This window comes from Bos indicus, chromosome 4 (genome assembly GCF_029378745.1).
Source record: "Bos indicus isolate NIAB-ARS_2022 breed Sahiwal x Tharparkar chromosome 4, NIAB-ARS_B.indTharparkar_mat_pri_1.0, whole genome shotgun sequence".
Lineage (NCBI taxonomy): Eukaryota > Metazoa > Chordata > Mammalia > Artiodactyla > Bovidae > Bos > Bos indicus.
The window spans coordinates 13,756,865-13,778,632 of NC_091763.1; the positions used below are offsets into that span (position 1 = coordinate 13,756,865).

Here is a 21,768-nt window from a genome sequence, read left to right on the forward strand (position 1 = left end):
AGTTAAACGTATCATTGTCAATTCGTATATTTAAGTTCATATTCAGAGATTCTTGGTTTCTGTTGTAACCCCTTTGGCAGGTTCCAACAGCAAGTGTAGCCATTGAGGGGGCGTCTGCCCTGAACCGTGTTCGTTGGGCTCAAGGTGGCAAGGAAGTTGCCGTTGGGGACTCAGAAGGCCGCATTTGGATCTACGACGTCGGAGAGGTACCTGTTATCTGGTTTTGGTGTTTTGATTTAGTGTTTTGGTGTTCAGGCTTCTTTTTTTTTTTGGCTTGTATATCTGGTTTAAATACCTAGTGAAATTTTTGGCAGCACCTTGTGGACTGTGAGAGCCCTCTCGAGTACGTTTGCAAATTTCCATTGACTTCAGTGGGAGTTTGGGGAGACTTCCTTGGGGCCTAATTTGGTCTTCCGACTCCACACACAGGACCCGTTAATTAAGGATCAGGCTACTTTCTGAGTGCTGTAGAATTCCCAGCTATCCTGTGATGAAGCATGGTCCTCTCTCCACCTGCACCCCCACCCACCCCACCCCCCTGCCAATTTCATGAGAAGGAAAAGTTTGCCAAGTTCATCATGCTAACACTGAATTTGGAATTTGTTGTTTATTTTGAAAAGTCAAGCTTTAGTTGGTATGTTCAATTAAAAGCTATATACTATTAGTCTTTAATTAAAAGTAGCCAATTAAATAGCTGAGGTGAGTCAGAACTTTGTACCGTTTTCATGATACTCAAAGTTGTTATATGCAGTGTATACTTCTCGGGTTTATCTTGTTACATGATGTGTAAAATATTTCTGAACATTATGGCACACATCAGAAGAACTACATATTTGATTTCAGATAAATCTCCTTGAATATCCACACTACACTTAATATTACATTACAGAGCAATTTTATGAAAGCAGATCTGTTTATTTTTACTCTCTAGAAAGTGTTGACAAAAATCTTCATTTCTGATGGGGCGAAAGAAGTTTCTTCTTAAAGACAAAATATTGAACTTTCAAGCCAAACAAAATAAGCATGTGTGTAAATTGTGTTAGTGTGATATGAATCTAACATTTGCATTCCGGGGGGGCGCGTGGAATACACCACATTTCTAGGTGTAACATCCTCCGCCTCAGGAGTGTGCTTGGAGTGCCTGGTGGGTGGGCGGAGCTGATCACCGAGAAGGGTTCTTTGTGGTTTCATCCATGAGCTTTCTACGATTTTGGCAGTCCTGGATGGTCTGTTCTACAGTGGAACTTTGGCGATGCTATATGGCAGAGCTGGTTGTGTTACAGGCTGGATGGTGTCTGTGTGTGTACGTGTTGAGAGATGGGAGTTTCCTGTTTGGGGATGTACCACTCTAAGTAGAATGTCTAGAAGGATCTCTCCGTTTCACTGCATACTATTTCAGTAGACTCCCCCTTAACTATTCCTGATGCCACAGGCTGAGTCATTCGAACAGTGGCAAAGGCTCTGTTAATATTCATCCCCAGTGGTGAGAAGGAAATGGTCTGCTGACTACTGACGTAGCTTGGAATCTTTGAGAAAGAATACCCTTCGGAACTGAAAATATTGCCAATATATTCTAAAGCCAAAATATTGCCAATGTTTCCTTCAGTGAATATTTTAGTCAGTGCATCTTTTTCATGGTCTTCATCAAAATAAAACTAAGCAGCAAAAACATGCATTCTACATTGGTTCATTTGTTTAAAAAATTTGAGAGGTAGGAAAGAAGGGAAATATTAAGAAACAAAGAAGTTTCTCTCTTTCCTTTGTTTATAATGGGTATAATTGCAGCAGAGAAAACAGACGTGCTCAGAGATGAAATGGTAGAAAATAGATGAAATTTAAAAACTCCTTTCTCTACCTCCCTTGCTTGTTATACGTAACATTCCTTAACTCTTTTAGGAGTATATACAACATTACTTTATCCAAGAGGACTGGAAAGCATAATAGTTCGACAGTCTGGTTTATTTAAAGTAAGGCATTTTGAAAAATGTGTATGTTGACCACACATAATTCATATATACACATAATTCATATATACATGTAATATACATTCACACACACCACCTTTAGGCAATAAGAAAATACAGCATAACATGTATACAGGATTTACTGCAATAAGTTATAATATAGCCATGGGACAGAATTACTTGAATATGACTCATATTTTGGGAGTATATTTGATTTTGTAAGTTGCTTTGACTGATATGTGGCTGCTAAAACTTCTTCCTACATTGTTGTCATCATTTCTAAATTGTATAGTGTTGTTACACTCATATTTCCTCTATCGCACTAGCAGGTCAGGCTGGTTTTCATTTTGGTATTATTGCCCTTGCTTTTCTAAGTGACATTACAGACTATAGAAATGTCTGCAACTCGAGGCCGGTCTCACCTATTGTCTGGAGTCTAGACGGGCTATAGAAAAATCTCTGTGACATATAATAGGCCCAACTATTTGTAGGGTTGTTTATCCCCACAAATTCACTACCAGGAAAAAAAGGGTTCTACAATTTTATTGAGAGAAGCTATTGTAATCTTCTAGCCCTTTTCTGAAGGACCAAAAATCAGGATAGGCTTATATATTCAAACAGTTCCTTCTGTATTGTTTGATCCTATAAAAAGTCATCTATAGCTCAGAAAAACCCAGACTTTACAACAGAATTTTGCTGAAAGTATATATTTTCCTGAGTATTTTTGTAATGTATTTACAAATTTATCTCATGTGTTTTGGGGGAGAAATAAAGGGGTACTTTTCTGTCCTAATACCCTGTTCTAAGTTTCTGAAGACCAAATCTGTAGAGTTCCATGTACTGAAGGGAAAGATGACTTTCCAACAGCTAAGTTTAGCAGAAGCCCACTTGGGAGAGCTGGTAGATCATGGGAGATACTGCCATGACGGTAATTACTATTGTCTCGTTCACCAACCTGGAACTGACGGAGCGTAACTGTCCATAAATGTCGTTGTATTGGTCACATCCAACTCTTTGTGACCCCATGGAGTGTAGCCTGCCAGGCTCCTCTGTCCTTGGGATTCCCCAGGCAAGAATACTTGAGCAGGTTGCCATTCCCTTCTCCAGAGGATCTTCCCAACCCAGGGATCGAACCCCAGTCTCCCACATTGCAGGCGGATTCTTTACCGTCTGAGCCACCAGGGACGCCCCTTAGAAGAGAAGGGCACCCCGTAAACAGTACCCCGCCAGCCTCTGTAATCACCCACATTGTGGAAGGCCAGACAGAGTGCCTTTACAGCAACCTGGCGCATCTGAAATACAAGGTCAAATCGAATACCGGTGCACTGCTGACAAAGGAGAAGGGGTTTGAGCAGGAAGTGATTTTCAAAGGAAGAAAATATAGAGGAAAAGAAAAAGGATGTCATTGAGGATCAGACTGCCCAGAAACTGTGCTCCCATTATCTGTATTCAAAATTGGTCCTCCAGTCCCCATTAGAACGAAACCCATCACCAGAGTCACGCTGGCCTTTGGATAGAAAACCTGGCCTGTGGAACCTTCTAGGAAGAAGATGAAACACTTTCAGGTAAGCGTTATAATACAATCTGTATATGAGGGTTAATGGTAGTTTTGAGAGGACACTCTGTTGATCCATTTTCTTGGACCTCAGTACATCAGATGGGTGTCTTGTCTGCCAGAGGACATCTCACGCTTGTTCTCCCGTGGTGTTCTTGACCGAATCTTCTGTTAGGCTGTGGAGAAAGCAGGCTCTCTTTCTCTAAGGTCCTGTTTTAGAGCAAGGCTGGCTTTACCTGTGCTGTCGTCTCGCAGGGCCCCATGCAGAGGAACCCTGCTGCTGCTGCTAAGTCGCTTCAGTCGTGTCTGACCCTGTGCAACCCCATAGACAGCAGCCCATCAGGCTCCGCCATCCCTGGGATTTTCCAGGCAAGAACACTGGAGTGGGTTGCCATTTCCTTCTCCAATGCATGAAAGTGAAAAGTGAAAGTGAAGTCGCTCAGTTGTGTCCGACTCTTCGTGACCCCATGGCCTGCAGCCTACCAGGCTCCTCTGTCCATGGGATTTTCCAGGCAAGAGTACTGGAGTGGGGTGCCATTGCCTTCTCCAAGAGGAGCCCTGAGCTTGGTTTAAAGCTCTGCTGTCATCGTCCTGCAGTTGTTCAGACATTTTCCAGCAAGGTGCCTCATGTTTCCAGGTTGCATTGGGTCCCTCAGACTCTGTATTCAGTCTGGTCCAGGAGAGTATTGCTTTCAGTACCCTCACAGTACAAATCAGAAATGAAAAGTTCTGGTCTTGATGTAGACCATTAGGAAAGAGAAATCTTTAGAGAGGTGGCTAAACGTCATACCTGCTGTATGATATTATTACCTACTCTTTGCATGCACGCATGCATGCTCAGTCGGATCTAACTCTTTGCGGCCCCAAGGATTGTAGCCTGGCAGGCTCCTCTGTCCATGGGATTCTCCAGGCAAGAATAATGCAGTGGGTTGCCATTTCCTTCTTGAGGGCATCGTCCCCACACAGGGATTGAACCCGTGTCTCCTGCATTGGCAGGCGGATATTTTTCTCACTGTGCCACCCGAGAAGCCCAGTATTGTTATTACCTATTCCTTAGGACTATTTTAAAATGTTGGATGAGAAGAGCAATATTTCCACATTCTCAGTATCATGATATTTGGGTATTTGGTGGATATTCTAGTTCCCCTCCCCACAACCCTCTTTTGATCACATAATTTTAACTGAGAGTGTAATAAGGGAGCGAGCTCTGTGATACCTACCTTCAGGTGGAGTTGAGAGGGACAGCCTTTCTCTGTCCCCTGAAAGGAGACTTCTGTGACTCCCAGTGGAGACAGCTCCATTCAAGTCCAGGTCGATGTGCCTTCCTGTGGGACCTGACTCTCAACCAGAGGGCACTGCAGAAAGGGACTCGGTGTCACCAGCATTAACAACCGTCTGCCTCATCTCCTGTCCCAGCCGAGGTGCAGCTGCTGCAGGGAGTCCCAGCGCAGTGCCCGCATGATCGTGCCCACCTCTATTATGTACAGTTGTCCTCCATGACTTTTAAGATGATGGCAGAGAGCAGTGGCTCGGATCCAGATTTACTGATGCGATTTATTATGAACTTCTGAAGGGGTAAACAGGGGATTGTGTGTGCGCTCACTGAAATCACCGGATTGAGTCTGTCCATCCTTTTTTTTTTTTTTTCTTGTTACATTTAAATGGCAAAGGCATGAGTAACATCTCAAAGCCTATGAGTAAGGAGGTAAAATATAAAATGCAGTGTTTTCAGGTAGGCCACATGATGCTTTGTTTATACAGCATACGTTTTTGGTTGTTTCATTTTGGCATTGTATCTGGAAAATACACTGTACACATTTATTTTCACAGATAGGGGTCTGTTTTCTTTGCAGAGCAGGTGCTTACCTCCCATTAGCATAAATGGAAGTTATATGAATTCCTGGAAAGAGAAGACCCATTTTATTATTTGGCTATAATTTTTATTCTATTCATGCATCTCAAAAGTTACTTAAATAGACAGTGGTTGCATGTACCACTTAAAATTCGAAGATCTAAATTTTAAAATGAGCCCAGCACTTGAGTAAGTTTGCAAGATTTTGCTCCCCAAACTATGGGACACCATCTGTTTTGGAGCTGTGTGATCCCATTCAATTAATTGAAAGATGAGTAAGATAACAAGTCATAAATTAACTACAAATATAACCTGAACATGTCGAGTGTATTCTTCTTCAGACCTGTTAATCATTGTTGGGTTTTTCAAAAATGATGTGTGAACACACATATTCTTAAGAATTAAAAATAAGAATTACTCACGGCCAAGGCTCTTTACCAAATAGCAAGGTTTTCTATATAGAGAGAGAGAAAGCTGATTTTAACGGCACATGGGCCAGTGAGTGTAGAATTATTCACGTGTCCTGATGATTGATAACCAGCCTCGCTACCTGTCTCTCTCGCCGATGTGTTTTACAGAAAGCCTGCTGCCATTGTTAATGCTTCAGTGCAGTCACACAGATGCAGCTGTCATAAATATCCCCTAACAACTATGCTTGCTGCTTATCTGAATTAGTTAGAATGCTGTTTGCAGCCCCAGTTGTGAAAGAAGCAGTTTATCTTCTACCTCCTATTTATTTCTTTTTCCATTAACCTCTTCTAGGGAAGATTTTGTTTTCAGTTGGGATAAATATGCATAAGTTTCAGATCCCTGATTTTATTCCTACAGTAGTCAAAATGATAAAATTCCAAAATCATCTCGGCTGAAAGTAGAGTTGGAAAAATAAAACAGCAACTGGAAAACTGTAATTTGGGAGATGAGGAGGTCTTATTGCCCTGGCTTTCTCTGTTTAGTACCCCATTTACTCATTATCTAAGGGAATGTGTATTAATCTTTAAATTTTAACCCTGAGCTCTGGCACCATTTCGTGTGCCTTGTTTGCTGTGACTCTTGGAGGCCAAAAGAAAGGCAGTCATCTTATACAAATTGGAACAAATGCAGTAAATTTGACACTTGTCAATATGTTAAAAGGGCCTTAAAAAATCTTGGAAGGGAAAAAGGAGAATATGAAATCAAACGCAGTCGCTAAAGCGTGGTTTTAAACGTTCATCTGAATCTATTTTAAAGCTACAATTAAAAACTGGAATGAAAATTCTACTTGGAATCCCAGTAGGAAAAATGACCTATGCAAGATACTTTAGAATGGTGGTCAAGGTGTAATGCACAGGGGCTATAAAAAGTGCCTGCAGCCGTTCTCACAGACAGCTAGAGCAAGAAGAAAGAGGGATTCCGTGAGCCATTTCCCTTGTACTTTAAATCGCTGTTCAGCATAGTAGCACCTGATAAACTGGACGTGTTGGGAGTTAAAAGAGTGTTTGAGAGACGCAAACTAAATAATACACGTATGGTTTTTAAGTGGATTACACTGAGGCAATAATTGTTCGCTTCGTGGAATGACTTCACGTTTTCCAGTAGGACAGGGCCCACATCCCTTTTCCACAGGAATTTATGCCCTGAATATAAATAATCCCCCTCTGTGGGGAAGGCTGGCATGCAGAAGACAAAATACGAAGTTAAACTGAAATTTGGGGGTTGATGCAAATACGAGTTCCTTAATGAAAAAGAACTGCACTTGAAATGAGTCGATTTAATTATTGTGCTTTATGAAAGCCATTATCCTCTGCCGACGAGGAGCCCGATAGCGTGGCTCAGTTCTGGCAGCATCCGGGAGGGGAGGGAAGGGCTGAGCTAGGCTCAGCTCACCGGAGTCCAGTTATAATTGCCCCGAACACTTGTGTTTCTCATTAAACGAGTGTGGCCATAGGTTTCTGGACTCTAGAAGGTCTTTTAAGTGCTAGCTTATTCTTCCATGGGTTAAACGGTGTTTTTTCCTTCGCTAATGCTAAACACTTCTTTTGGTTTTTCCCTCCATGGAAAAGACTTATGTGATGCCCAAATCCAGATAAAAACTGAAAATCCAGATACTTAGTGTTTTTAACCTGAATGTTTATTAGCCACAAACCTGTGCAGTTAAGTAAAAAGCACAAAGGCATATTTGTATGGACAGATTTGGGGTGCTAATAAATATAATTACATAAAATAAGCTACTTTGAAATAATATATTAGTTCATTTCCTTGTCATAATAAATTATATGTATTTGAAATAAAATCATCTGGTTAAAATATATGATTATAATTTTAGTGTTAACGTGATTTTTTTCTAGGAAAAGTATGTTAAAAAGAAAGTGCTATTTCAATTAATGTTATAAGTATTCATCTTATAGTAAATGTAGTAGCAGTGGGTCTATTTTGATAATCACATATGTTAAAGACCATGATTAAACTAATTCTTATATAAATAGTGTGCTTATTCAGGTAGCATTAGTTTATAAATTTTCAAGCCACTTTTTTTTCTGAATTGATAAGAAAATACTTATGACTTTTATATTTTACGGAGTACTTGACTAAATGAAAAGAAAACCCTAATATCTAATTTTATAAAAACCAAATTAATGTGTGCATAGTAATTTGCAATATTCAATGAGATTAATATATTCCCATTTTGGTGATAAATGGTCTCTGAATATAAACCTTCTGAAACAAGTATTAGTTTGTATAATTAATCATCTTTATGATTCTTCTGTGGTTTCAAACTGTCATCTTCAATAGCCGTTTGGATTCTGAGGCAGTCATTAATTATAGTGTTAATTTTTTTTATGTCTAACAAAATTGTGTTTAGTTATAGAATTTCAAAACTGCTAAATTTTATCTTGAAACATTTCTGCCTAGAACAGTAGCCTCAAATCATGGCATGAAGCTGCTCCAATCTTATGAGTCTAGATTAACACTGGCCTGTACAGAAATGAAGAGTTATTTGTTTCTTCTGTAAGTATGTGTGTTACTATTGGTATATCTGAAATAGAATATGAAATCAAATATCTGCCTATACATGTTTGTGTATAAATATTTATATGCCATGTAGGCTGGACTTGCAAAGTGAGGAAGTGAATGAATCATTGTATTCCACTTTCATGAAAGGTTTGCATGAATTTCTGAGACTGTCAGCTATCAGAACATCTTTTCCATTTTAAAACATGAATTATTTATCATTTAGGGAATATCAGAGCTTAACACTGTAGGAGCAGTTTTGCACTCTTACTGTTTAGGCTGGCAGATAAAACTGATCAGTGGCCCGGAATTCTCTCTGATCTTTGTCCTCACGGTCGGCCAGTACTTTTGCAACATTTAGATAGAACCTTTCATCGGTCTGGCAGCCCTCCTCTGGTTTATCACATTCCTCACTAGAGTTTTTCTGATCTTTAGAGAGCCACATCTACAGGTCCATAGATACTTACCTATTGTCATCTATTTGAACAGGATAACCTGGCCTAGAACAGTGCCTGGCACATACAGGCACTCAATAGTAATAAACAGGTAAATGAATGTTTCACAGGTGAAAGTTGGAGGTTAAGAAAAAGCGTACTTGTGTGAAGTGCTCAGACGGCAGCCTCCAACTTGTCTATAGATTGATGGCCAGGAAAAAATAACTGTATTTGCATGGGGAAAAGGTATGTAGAACATAAACTTAGAAAGAGTGCTTGTTCTTCCTCTCCAATCTCTATTCCAGTTACTCTTCTCTCCTTTGCTTTTAAAAGTGAGCAGTTGGTCACTAGTCATAATAAAAGCCTAACAGTTGACTCAAATAGTTGTTAAACCACTGGAAAAATGCTTCTTTTTCATTATGCTTTTTTTGGACACTATAGATACGGTAAATCATGAACTACATTATACAAATACCTCTTTTATGCCCAAACATTCAGTAGGAGGGAATGACATTTCCTTTATTACCTTGGTAAATGTTTTTAAGGTGTTTAGCAATAAGCCTTCTTTTTTGTCAAAACTGCTTAGATGCAGTGGTTGCTAGGAATTTACTAGAAAAACTATAGTTAATAATATCAGAAAAAGAAAGGATATATGTTTAGTCAGCTACTATGACAGATCAATTTGAGTAATGTATGCGCTTTCACTTCCCCGTCATCCTGGTCTTTTGTGTTATGGAAAAATAGTGGTAATGAAGTTTAAAAAGTTTATTTTCCATTATTGCCCATCAGTCAAACGTCTTTAGCATTTTTTTTCCATCTTTTGAACAGAGAAATAGATGGTTCAAAGTAATAGAAAAATAATGCTTAAGACATTTCTAAAGACGAGGGTGACAAGATTTTAATACGGATGTGAGCAAGGTCATCTTTAAGCCTTAGTGAATTAACTCTTTTTCAGCTGTGTGATTTTTTTTTTTGTTGTTTCCCTTCTCAGGTAAAAACTTCAGAATTTTGTCATGCATCCCATGATGCTAAATTTTAACATGAGTATTTCTAAATGTTCAATTTTGTTTTTTTAAAGAACAGTGTTTAGAATAGTGTTTAAAATGATTTCCTTTGACATTTGCTGGCTTATTGAAATTGATAGAGGCCCATCTTTGTCACTGTTTACTTTGGGCTTTTATGTTCTACCTTTATATCTTTCCTTAATTGGGTGGTAATGGATTTTTTAAAAGTATTGTTCTAACAAACATGCTATAAAAGTCATTTAAAGATTCTAGGAAGAGAACTTCAGCAGAAAGGTCTCAAGCTTCATGAGTGACTGAGGGTTCCCTTAGATGGGATTTTTAGATAAAAGAAATTCTTTCTTAACCAAAAAATAGTCAGATATCATCAGACGCCCATGGGTTAGCATGCTGCTAAATTTCACAGAAATTTTAACTACTGACTGGTAATAGCAAATGCTACAGAGCGGAGACGAATGTAACTTCTACTTTCTGGACTGCTCTAAACCGGCTGTAAATACTTAGTTACCGCAGAGTACGCACTCTAGTATATTTATGTGCTCGGTACACTGCGTTCTGGCTTGGGATTTTGGTTCGTGGTTTCATCCATTGTTACCAGTGATGGTAGACTCTCCAGAGAGTTAAATACAGTGGAGCTTGGTCGTTCCATTCCGACGGCTGTTTCACTGCTTATTACCTCCCACTTTGCTTCCATCTGTGTGTGTGGCAGAGGGAATTGTCCTAAAAAATACAGGCTTCCTCTGAACACAGATGTGTGTTTGTACACCAGTAAGTCCGCAGTCTCCTGAACTGGGGTGACGTTAATAATCGTACTTTTAAAAAAGCTTTTAGAGCTTAGGAGGGTTTAGCAGTTCTATAGAAATCCATGTTCATATCCACAGTTCCTGTAAATGCATTAACAAACAAACAAAAAAATCAACGCTTATTAAAGTGAAAAGGTAATTTGTAAGGTATCATTTTTAAAGAAAACTTTCATTTTTAGGTTAATACAGGAGCTGAATTGTCATGGATCTTTGGAATCCATGGTTAACATAATCAGACTTTTTAAAAAAAATGACTCCGTTTAATTGAAAGATTACAAAGACGCTGATGAACCACATACCCATGGGATATTCATCCCGAAACCTGGAGTCCTGTTCATTTTGTTTGGTTTCTCAGATACATTAAGCATCATAAACTGAAATCATGGAACACTTTTTGTCTTAATTATCCACGCTTTTTTTAAAAAAAAGTAACCTACTTTTATACTAAGCAAGGCCTGAGATATTTTTTACCGTAAAAAATATAGCATTGGGCTGGTAGGAGTTACTGCAGATAATGCAGCTATTTAAAATCAGCTGCTAGGTACTATAAACCCTTTAAAATTACTAACAAATGAGGGAGGCTTGACTGAGGACTGTTCAGAATGGTTAGCCATGTGCTTATAAAAAGGGACACATGAATGATATTTGTGTGTTTAACCCTGGTTATAAAAAGTCATTTGATTTTTATAACAGCATGTTCAGTGGTTACAAGGCCTTACGACTTGAGCTAAAAATGTAGAATTCCACTAAAGAAAGTGCCATAAAAAGGAAATAGCTTGATAAAGCTGTATTGGTCATATGTGGAAAAGATGCATGTGTGTGTATGTGTATGTTTACAAGGAATAATTATACTTTATATTTAATTTTTTAAATTAACAAAGCATCCTCTGATTTTTCTTGTGATCTGAAAGAACCCTTTCCCCACACCCAGTTCATAAACCTTAGCTATTATTAAATGTGTGACTGTCTAGGAAGTAATTTGTGTGGGCTTTTAAGAAAGCAAATGTGATAAAATTTAAGGTGTACTTCCAAAAATACACAGCTCTATATAGGTGAATGGAAGGAAATGGAAGAAAGAAAAAAGGAAGCAACAGCAATTGGAGGAGAGGGAATTAACATTAAGAAGGAAAAATATAGGGCAAACAACCCTTAGTCATGGTTTGTAATGTCCAGACACTGAGCTTAAACTCTTTATATTTGGGGGAGGTCTTATTTAATCTTCACAGTGGCCCTGGGAGTTAGTGGCCAGAATTCTTTTCTCACAAATGAGGAAGGAAAGATCTGAGATGCTAGAGACATAAATTTCCTAAGGACACACAGCAAATTATTAGCAGAGCTGTGAAAGAAATCATATCTGGATGATGTCTGAGGTTGCAAAAAGTCCTTCCTGGCTCCATTCTCAAAAGCGAGTTATGCAATCTGTGGCACAGGGTTAGCCTAGAGAGTTAGCTGGGGGTAAGGCAGGGCAGGATCTGGGGGGGGTGCCCATTCCAGTGTGGGAGGAGGGCAGACCGGTGACAGCCTCCGAACTGGAGGGATGGAGGGGAAGCATGAACAGGATAGATTTTCGTGAGTTTCCCCCACAACTTTTGCTTTTTATTTCTGACCCGTGCATCTTTCAGGAACCTTAGAAGGTTAAAAATCATATTTAGACTCTTTTAGCAGGTGACTGAGAACACATGACCTGCCTGCCCTTCTGCCATGGCATGCTGGCATTTATTCCCTGAAGGGGTGAGGCTCCTGATTGCCCCCCACTGACTGGGGGCAAGTTACGTGGTCTGGAGCAAATCACTGAGCTCCCTGTCCTTCCATTTCCTACCCGTTAGAGGCCTGTTCCTTAAAGTCCTCACATAGCAGACATTCGAAAGAATTCCTAAGGAAAACAGAGCCACAAAAATAATATAGAATTGATATGTATGCCACTCAATATATTAATGTATCATTTTTAGGAATATGTGCAATCTGAGTGTTCAGAGAAAAAGAATGCATGGCTATTCTGTGTTGAGCTCATGGTTCTTCATTAGATTACCTTTCTCATCCTCTCCACATCTCTGCTGATACGTGGGTCAGATGCCATTATCTCTATTACAGTTGAGGCAATGAGAGGTTAGGTGCCTGACCATGGCCACTAAGCAAGCTGAGAGCAGGACAGAAGCTTCCTGTGCAAATCTAAGGTTCGTGTTACCCACTCCGTAAGGCCAAATTGCTACCTCAGAAACTGCCTTTGCCTTAGTTTCCTCAGCTGTAAATATATGGTCATCTCCTTTAAAAGGCATTTACTCTTAGAGCTAAGATTTTGTTATTTCAGGAATCAGCACCCTGAGTGCTTTTGGCATAAAAATGCTTTATACATTTAGCGAAAAGTTAGAAAACAGTCATACAGTTGGGGGTTGGGGGTGGACTAGATATTGGTGAACCCTGATTATGAAGCAGTAGGAAAATCTGAGTCATCTCTGACCTGGGTTGTGGACTTTGGCAGATGAATCTGAAGGCAGAAAATGTTTCCAGATCCACTTTGATTCAGTACAATACTGCTCAATTTTTACAATCTCTTTTTTATGGTGTCCTTTGATATAACTAGGCTATTTGCTTCCCAGTTCTCATGTTTAATTGAAATTACTCATCACCAATAGAAACTTACGAATATTTTTCCTATCAGAAATGTCAGTTGTTTGAAAATTATTCTAAACTAGTGTTTTCCAGTGGGGGGGGAGGGGTGCATTCTATAGTGATGGTCTAGATTTAGCCTTTAATGCCTTGATAGAACTTTGAAGAGATGCTGAAACCATGTCATTAACATGCTATTTGCTTCCCCACTATTTGCGTGACACACAGCACATCCCAGGGAATGTTGCAGTTGTCACTGTAAGAAGGTAAATTTTCAAGTACTTCACTTTCTGAATGTCAGTGAAGTTTAAAAAAAGAAAAAGATGCCAGTATTCCCACATTTTGACCTAAGAAAACATGGTAATTAATATGCATTGTCTTCATATGCCAGAATGATTAACCATTATATCTTCAGTCCTACCCTAGTGTCTGGCATATAGTTAGTACTCAGTCCACGCTGAAATCATTATTAAAAAGACATATATATGCTAGTGAGAAGGGCATGACAGCAGTCTTTTTGACTATGAAACATGACAGAGATTTTTCACTTGCTTAATGATTAAGGCATTACTGGATTAAAAGTCTCCTAGACAGAGTTTCAAATGCGTTTGCGCTCAGGAGAAGAGTTAGGAGCTGCCAAGGGTAAGAAGGACACGATTCTGTCCAGACAGATGCTGTTTAAAATGAAAAGAGTGGTGGTCTTGTTTGTTAGGACACCTGTTTGGTCTTACCTACAATTATTAAAATGGCAGAAATTATTAACTTTGGGTGTGGATACAACCTGTGAATACACATTCACACATTCAAGCTAAGATTATACTTAAAGTGCTTCCTGATAGTGACATTTAATTCTAAAAACGGGGCAATATACAGCTCACCTTCTAAATCTAACATTACGATGATCTTGTTTTTATTGTCAGCTGGGTGAAAAAGTGTAATAGAGTGAGGTAGATAAATTTAAGTTTCTAGAAGCAATTTTGTTTTCATCCTGTGCTAATCAAGCAAAGCAAACTAACATTTCTAGTGAGGAAAATGTTTGGCAAAATAATCGAAAGAAAACTTCTAATATTTTCCCAACCTAAGTGAAAGTTTCACAGATAAAAAAGACAGCGAGCTATGTTAGAATATGGTGAAACATTTTATGAGGGTGAATCTGCATTTTTAAGGACTGTTATTTCCACCACTATGGGAAAAAAGTCACATGTAAGTTCTATGGTAGGGTATATTTTTATCAAAAACTTTTAAATTTGCTGAAACTCATTTTAAATTAATACAGAAATCTGTTACATTTCTATATACTGAAGAAGAAAGTAAAAAAAAAAAAAATCACATTTAAAATCACATCAAAAGTACCTATGAAGAATTTCCTGGCAGTCCAGTGGTTATGACTGTACTTTCACAAGCCCAGGCTGTTGAATTAAGATCCTGCAAGCTGTGCAGTGCGGCCAAAAAAAAAAAAATTATATGTAAATAAAACATATTTATATATAAAATACCTAGGCATAAACTTAACAAAGGAGGTGAAAGATCTATATACTGAAACCTATAAAATATTGATAAAGGAAACTGAAGATGATTCAAAGAAATGGAAAGATATCCTATGCCCTTGGGTTAGAAGATTTAATATTGTTTAAATGGCCATACTATCCAAAGCGATCTATAGATTTAATACAGTCCCTATCAAAATACCCATGACGTTTTTCACAGAACTAGAATGGATAATTGTAAAACTGATATGGGGATCCCCAAAGACCTAGAATTGTCAAAGCAAAACTGAGGAAAAACAAAGCAGGAGACCTCCCTTCCAGACTTCAGGCTATACCGCAAAGCTACAGTAATCAAAACAGCAGATAGTATTGGCACAAAAATAGACATAGGTCAGGGGAACAGAAGAGCAAGTCTAGAAATAAACCCACACATCTACTGTGAATCTATAACAAAGGCAGTAAGAAGAATCAATGGAGAAAAGATGGTCTCTTCAACAAAAGCTGGACAGCATGTACATCAATGACATCAGAATGTTCCCTCATACCATATAAAAAATAAATCCAAAATAGTTTAAAGAATTAAATATATGACACCATAAAACTCCTAGAAGAGAACATAGGCAAAACATTTTCTGACACAAATCGCAGTAATATTTTCTTAGATCAGTCCCCCAAGGCAGTAGAAATAAAAACAAAAATAAACAAATGGGACCTAATGAGACTTAAACTTCTGCACAGCAAGGAATGGGAGAAAATATTTACAAATGCTGTGACTGAGAGAGGTGTAATAGCCAAAGTATACAAACACCTCATATAACTTAGTATCCAAAAAATAAAAAAAAATTTTAAAATGGGGATTTTTCCCCAAAGAAGACAGACAGATGGCTATATAGGCACATTGAAAAAGTGCTCAACATCACTAATTTTAAGAAAAATGCAAATCAAACCACAACTAGATATTATTATCTCACAATGATCAGAATGGGCATCAAAGAGTAAAAATAAAAGCTGAAGAGGGTGTGGAAAAAAGGGAACCTTCCAACAAAGTTGGTGGGAATGTAAATTGGTGTGGAAACTATGGAAAACAGTATAGAGTTTCCTTAAAAAACAAAACTAAAAATAGTTACCATATGATCTAGCAGTCTCACTCCTGGGTATATATCTGGAAAAACATAACTCTAATTGAAAAAGATACATGCACCCCAGTGTTCATAGCAGCACTGTTTACAGTAGCCAAGACAAGGAAGCAATGTACATGTCCATTGACAAATGAATGGATAAAGAAAAAAATGGTATAGATATATAATGGAATATAAAGTGAAAGTGAAGTCGCTCAGTCGTGTCCGACTCTCTGCGAAGTCCATGGCATTCTCCAGGCCAGAATATAACTTAGCTATAAAAAAAGAATGAAATACTGCTGTTTGTAGCAACATGATGGACCAAGAGATTATCATGCTAAGTGAAGTAAGCCAGACAAATACAATATTGCATAATGTGGGAATCTAAAAAATGATAGAAATAAATGTATATACAAAACAGAAACACTCAGACACAGAAAACAAAGTTACCAAAAGGGAAGATAAGGGGGAAGAGGGATATATTAGAAGTATGGGGTTCACAGATAGAAATTACTATATATAAAAATAATTAACAAAAATTTATTGATTAACATGGACAACTATATTCTATACTTTGTAGTAATGGAAAATGGAAAAAAGCCTGAAAAAAAATAATGGCTTTGCTGTACAACTAAAACTAGCACAATTTTTAACTATGCCTCAATTTTAAAAAAACCTCAAAATTTTGGTGAAACCTACTTATATAAATTGAATGCTTTATTATTAGAAATACTAGAATTACTAGTTTGATTTCTTAAATAAAGGAAAAGGACCTCTGAAAAATGCACTTTTAAGAAATTACATGTGCAACTTCAGATGTCATAAATGATAGTTCTGTCCCATACTGGATCTGGTTGCAAAGTCAACCCTTCATGTCTCATAGTGTTTGTTAGAGTTGCTTCTTAACAGTCTTGCCATGACCACCACATGAAACTGTAAACACATGGATCTGGGGGTTTTTGTAGGATATATTTTCTATACATTGCTGTCAATAAAACATTACATACAGCATCATACAGTAACTTAAATTTGTGCCATTTTAACTAATAATAAAGGTAGTTTTCTGTTTAGGAGTCAAACCCCTGGACTATATCACTTTTATTAGTGAGACCTGCTTTCTTCTAATATTTAATGTTATTTGAAGTTACGAGGTATTTCAGATTTAGCTTGATTCTCACCTTCTATGAGACAAATTCATAAGTATGTTATCATAATTGGCGTTTGTCTCCTCCTGAGCTTTTTGTTTTGTGGTTCACTGGGGTGGAGGGTGCTTGGTCAGGAGTTGGAGAAGAGACAGAGAGTAGACCTATGCTTTCATATAAATATGGTGTAACCCATTTCTGCTCGTGCTTTTTGTTAGCTCTTTCATATAATTTATTTTAAGGACTTCATTTCCCCAGTGCAGTATTTTCTAAAATTGAAGAGAAAAATGAAGAATAGTGGAGCACAGGAAAAGAACTCAAAGTAGAGCAAATGAACTGAGCAAAGAGGTAATACTGCCGTTCGAGACTGTTGTGAACTTGTGTCACTGTCTGAACGGAAATGTGGATTCATTTCAGTAACTAGGTAAGTGTTGCACCATTCAGAACTCACTCGTGTGACTAAATCAGAGTTCTTGTTAGTATTGCGTTTCTCAAAATAACAAATGAGAAAGAAGCACCCCAAAAAACGTTGTTTAAGAAAACAAGCACCTGTATATCATTTGCAGAATTATATCCTTGGAACCACCTGAGGACCAGAACATGCACTGAAGGATGTACTTTGCAGGGTGATGATACGACTCTTTAATAAGTTGTCTTGGATAGATTGTATCTGAGAATACCAGCCCCTGTAATAAAAATGTTAAGTTCTAAAAGTTTGGCTTTATACAGTAAGAAATTTTTCAGCTGTAAAAGCGATCTCAGAGTTCAGATCTACTTGCTTGTTTTTGAAAATGCACCCTGATTGGGGTGAGTGTGTTATTGATGTTTATGAAATATGTGGATAGCACATGTGGCACCAGCATCTGTAGATGGGTTACGTCTTGCACGGCAATCCTCTGAGTAAATGGCTCTACAGTCGAAATACATTTTATTCTGTATGAAAATCATTTGGACTTCTACTTGATCCTGCTCCTCACCTTCAAATAATTCTGTTTTATTCCAGACACTTGCATGGTACCGAAACAGCTCATCTTTGGATGCCATGTAGAGAAATCATTACCCTTCAACTCAGCTCACAAAAATTCATGCATGCGCTTTGTGTCAGATGGGATTAATTTTTCTTACTCAATTGTGCGCAGGAGAAGATATATATAGGATTATAAGTCCCTCTTTTTGGTGAGTTTGTATAGAATACTGGCTAAGGATATAAATACCAGATGACATTGGCACAGATATTGGCAAGCTGGGCAACTTTGGCAAGATGAGTTGATCTTTTGGTGCCTCAATTGACCTTCTTCTGCAACACGGAAATACTCTGATTATCCAACATAGGATTGCTGTGAGGAAAGAGGAGAAATCATGTCAAGTACTTACAGCAGAAATTTTGATAAATGTTACTATTATTATTATTCATCGGCTTCATCATAGGATCTTGCTAGAAAAGCCAAAGCATCTTATTACAGTAGTAAGGTTTCTTTGCATATATAAACTATACTTTTGTCATATATACTGGCACATTAGCAACATCTTTTTAAAAAGGATCAGTAACATTGACTTAGACAATACCACCATCGTTTCAAAGTCCTAATAATACAGTTTTTATTTGTCATGTTCGCTGTAATTCTGGTCATCTGACTGCAAGTGCTGTAATGCGGCTACTGTATTAACTGTATAGTTTACAGAAGTTTTTTAATGTTTTATAACTCGCACACATGCTTGTGCTTCTGAGAGTGACAGTATTCTTTTAAATTATCAGTTTAAGAGCAGCATTTCAGAGCTCTGATTCAAGGAAGAATATCTGATTTCCTTTGCATTCCATGGGAATCACCTGTTTCAAGAGGAACGGTCATGCAGGCTTCAAGGCTTTCGGTGTAAAAGCTAGCTTGTTGACCATTTTCCGTTCATTTGCTTTGCAGCTTGCAGTTCCCCACAATGACGAGTGGACCCGATTTGCCAGGACCCTCGTGGAGATTCGTGCTAACAGAGCTGACAGCGAGGAGGAGGGCGCCGTTGAGTTATCTGCCTAGTGGACGTGAGCCGTCCCCACCTGGACCTAGAGCTCAGCATCTGCGGTCAAGTCAGCTTGTATTCGTGTTCATTCAGTATCAGTATTGCCGTGGCCTTTTGAGGGCCATGCTGTGCCAGCTTTGCTCCAAGTATTCCAGGTGTAGCCCACCATACTGTCCACTGACCTGAAATTCACCAGAGCATTTCTGTCTCTATATTTCTGTCTCAAAAATGGGGGTAGCGGGGTGGGAGCCTTTCTGGGTTGAGTTGTTGCCTTTTAACTACTTAGTAGCTGTATTTAATAGCTGGAAACCTCTGGTTAAATTTGTGCTTACACACACTCCTGGCATAGTCCTATTAAATCCATATGAAGCCAGATATGATTAGGTACAGATGTGGTGTGCTTCATGCTATGGTACAGGGCCAGAGACTTGAGATGTGGTGTTTTACACGGCGACTCACATTATGAATGGATTTACTAGAAGAACATTGCTGCTCCTTATTTATTGTGGTGTGCTGCATGGAACATATTTATTTGAAAGCATTAAAATAAACGATCCTAGAGCATGTGCCTAATGAGAGGACTGCATTGTCTCTCTTGCTGTTGAGGTTACGTTCAGTTCCAAATAACAATTACAGTATGCCGGTTCCACTGAGGACAAGAAATCTTTAGAGGTCTGTTGGCAGTGAATGGAATGAATTTTAATGCCTATTATTTCTAGGTACTTTAACAATATTTCAAATATAGCTGATCATTGATACTTGTCATTCAAGCTAACCCAGTCTGACAAAAGTCTGTGGTTCCTAAATATGACACCAATGTTGCCAATAAAATGTTCCAAACCAGGTCTGCACCAGTGTGGATAAACCCTTTGCTTAGGAAAAGCCTGATTAAAATTCTGCTGTGGCCAGGGGGTAAGAGAGATCCATTAGAGCCATGTTAAAGACTGATAATGAATTTACAGGCAGCCAACCTGGCTGGTTTTAAACCAGGACTCTGGTATTATTTTTATGAAGGAACATGTGTGATGTTTCTGGAAAGCTCTTTCTTGTCTCCTCCAGAACCACTCTTTACCCAAAGAATATCTTAAGCATTGGCGTAAGAACGGGTTAAGATGAACCTATACCGAATGCTCCACATTACATAATTTTCTCGTATAAATCGAAAAACAGTGAATACTACTATTGGACTAGGAAACATGTCTATAAACAACTTTATGGGATTTTTTTTCTAAAAAGTCATTTCATGCTTAAGAGAGAATTAAAATAAATAGTGGTTGAGTCATGAAAATTATTTGAAGAGAGGCTTTTGATGTTTTAGGAAGAGAATTTCCACGGTGCTTTGTTGGTAGGGATTCCTTGAACTGTGAGACTTCTACTTTTGAAATAATTGCTTTTTCTCTAAGTGTCATATGGTAGGTATATCAATATTAAAATTCTTTATTAATATATATTAAGTTTTTAAAGATAAAATGAGTGTCTAAAATAGGTTTAAAAACAGTCCACAGTCCAATGAGACAGAAGACCTGTACTCCGAAAACTGTAAGATCCTGATGGAAGAAATTGAAGACATAAACAGATGGTAAGATACACTGATACCATGTTTCTGGATTGGAAGAATCAATATTGACCATATTGGTTCTTTTAATCAATATATAATCAATCAAAATGATTATACTACCCCAGGAAATCTACAGATTTAATGCAATCCCTGTCAAATTACCAATGGCATTTTTCATAGAATGAGAACAAAAAATTTTTTAATTTTTGTATGGAAACACAGAAGACCCCAAATAGCCAAAAGAATCTTGATAAAGCAAAACAGAACTGGAGAGATCAGACTCCTGGAGAAATCAGACTCCCTGACTTCACACTACACTACAAAGCTACGTTCAGCCAAACAGTACAGTACGGAGACAAACCCAGAAATACAGTTCAATGCAACAGCACAGAGTGCCAGAAATAAACTCATGCATCTCTGATCAATTAATCTACGACAGAGGCAAGAATATACAATCGAGAAAAGACAGTCTCATCAATAAGCAACGTTGGGAAAGCTGGACAATCACATGTACAAGAATGAAATCAGAACACTCCCTAAGGCTGTACACAGAAACTCAAAATGGATTAAAGATCTAAATGTAAGGCTGGATACTATAAAACTCTTAGAGGAAAACATAGGCAGAACACTGACATAAATTGCAGTAGTATCTTTTTTTTAAAATCCAGCTACTATTATAATGAAAATAAAAATAAACAAATGGGAACTAACTGAACTTAAAAGCTTCTGCACAGCAAAGGAAACCATAAACCAAATTAAAACACAGACTACAGACTGGGAGAAAATATTTGCAAATGAAGCAACTGATAAGGGATTAATATAACAGCTCATGTAACTCTTACATCAAAAAAAATAAACCAATCAAAAAATAGGCAAAAGATCTAAACAGACATTTCTCCAAAGAAGACATATAGATGATGGTCAAAAATCAATAATCAACATCATTAAGAGAAATGAAAATCATTTCAAAACTGAAAACAACAGTGGGGTATGAGGCATCACATCATGCAGGATGGCCATCATCAAAAAATCCACAAACAATAAATGCTCAAAAAGGTGTGGGGGGGCATGTAAATTAGTACAACCAATAGGGAGAACAGTATGCAGGTTCCTTAAAAAACTAAAAGTAGATTTACCACATGATCTAGCAATCCTACTCCTGGGCGTGCTGCTGCTGCTGCTTCTAAGTCACTTCAGTTGTGTCCGACTCTGTGCGACCCCATAGATG

The 21,768-nt window shown here is 38.0% G+C and overlaps 1 protein-coding gene across 7 annotated transcripts in view; it reads left to right on the forward strand.

The window, feature by feature from the left end:
• Window positions 1-19,825, forward strand: part of DYNC1I1 (dynein cytoplasmic 1 intermediate chain 1) — a 379,649-nt gene extending 359,824 nt beyond the window's left edge. For 6 of the 7 annotated variants that reach the window (XM_070787517.1, XM_070787515.1, XM_070787518.1 and 3 more), the window contains 2 exons: window positions 81-206; window positions 18,889-19,825. In XM_070787517.1, coding sequence (XP_070643618.1) covers window positions 81-206; window positions 18,889-18,999 — 237 coding nt within the window. In that variant the 3' untranslated portion in view covers window positions 19,000-19,825. Of the gene's footprint in view, window positions 1-80; window positions 207-17,975; window positions 18,149-18,888 lie in introns of all 7 variants that reach the window. The other variant, XR_011566171.1, reaches the window with a different exon arrangement.
• Window positions 19,826-21,768: the final 1,943 nt, after the last annotated feature.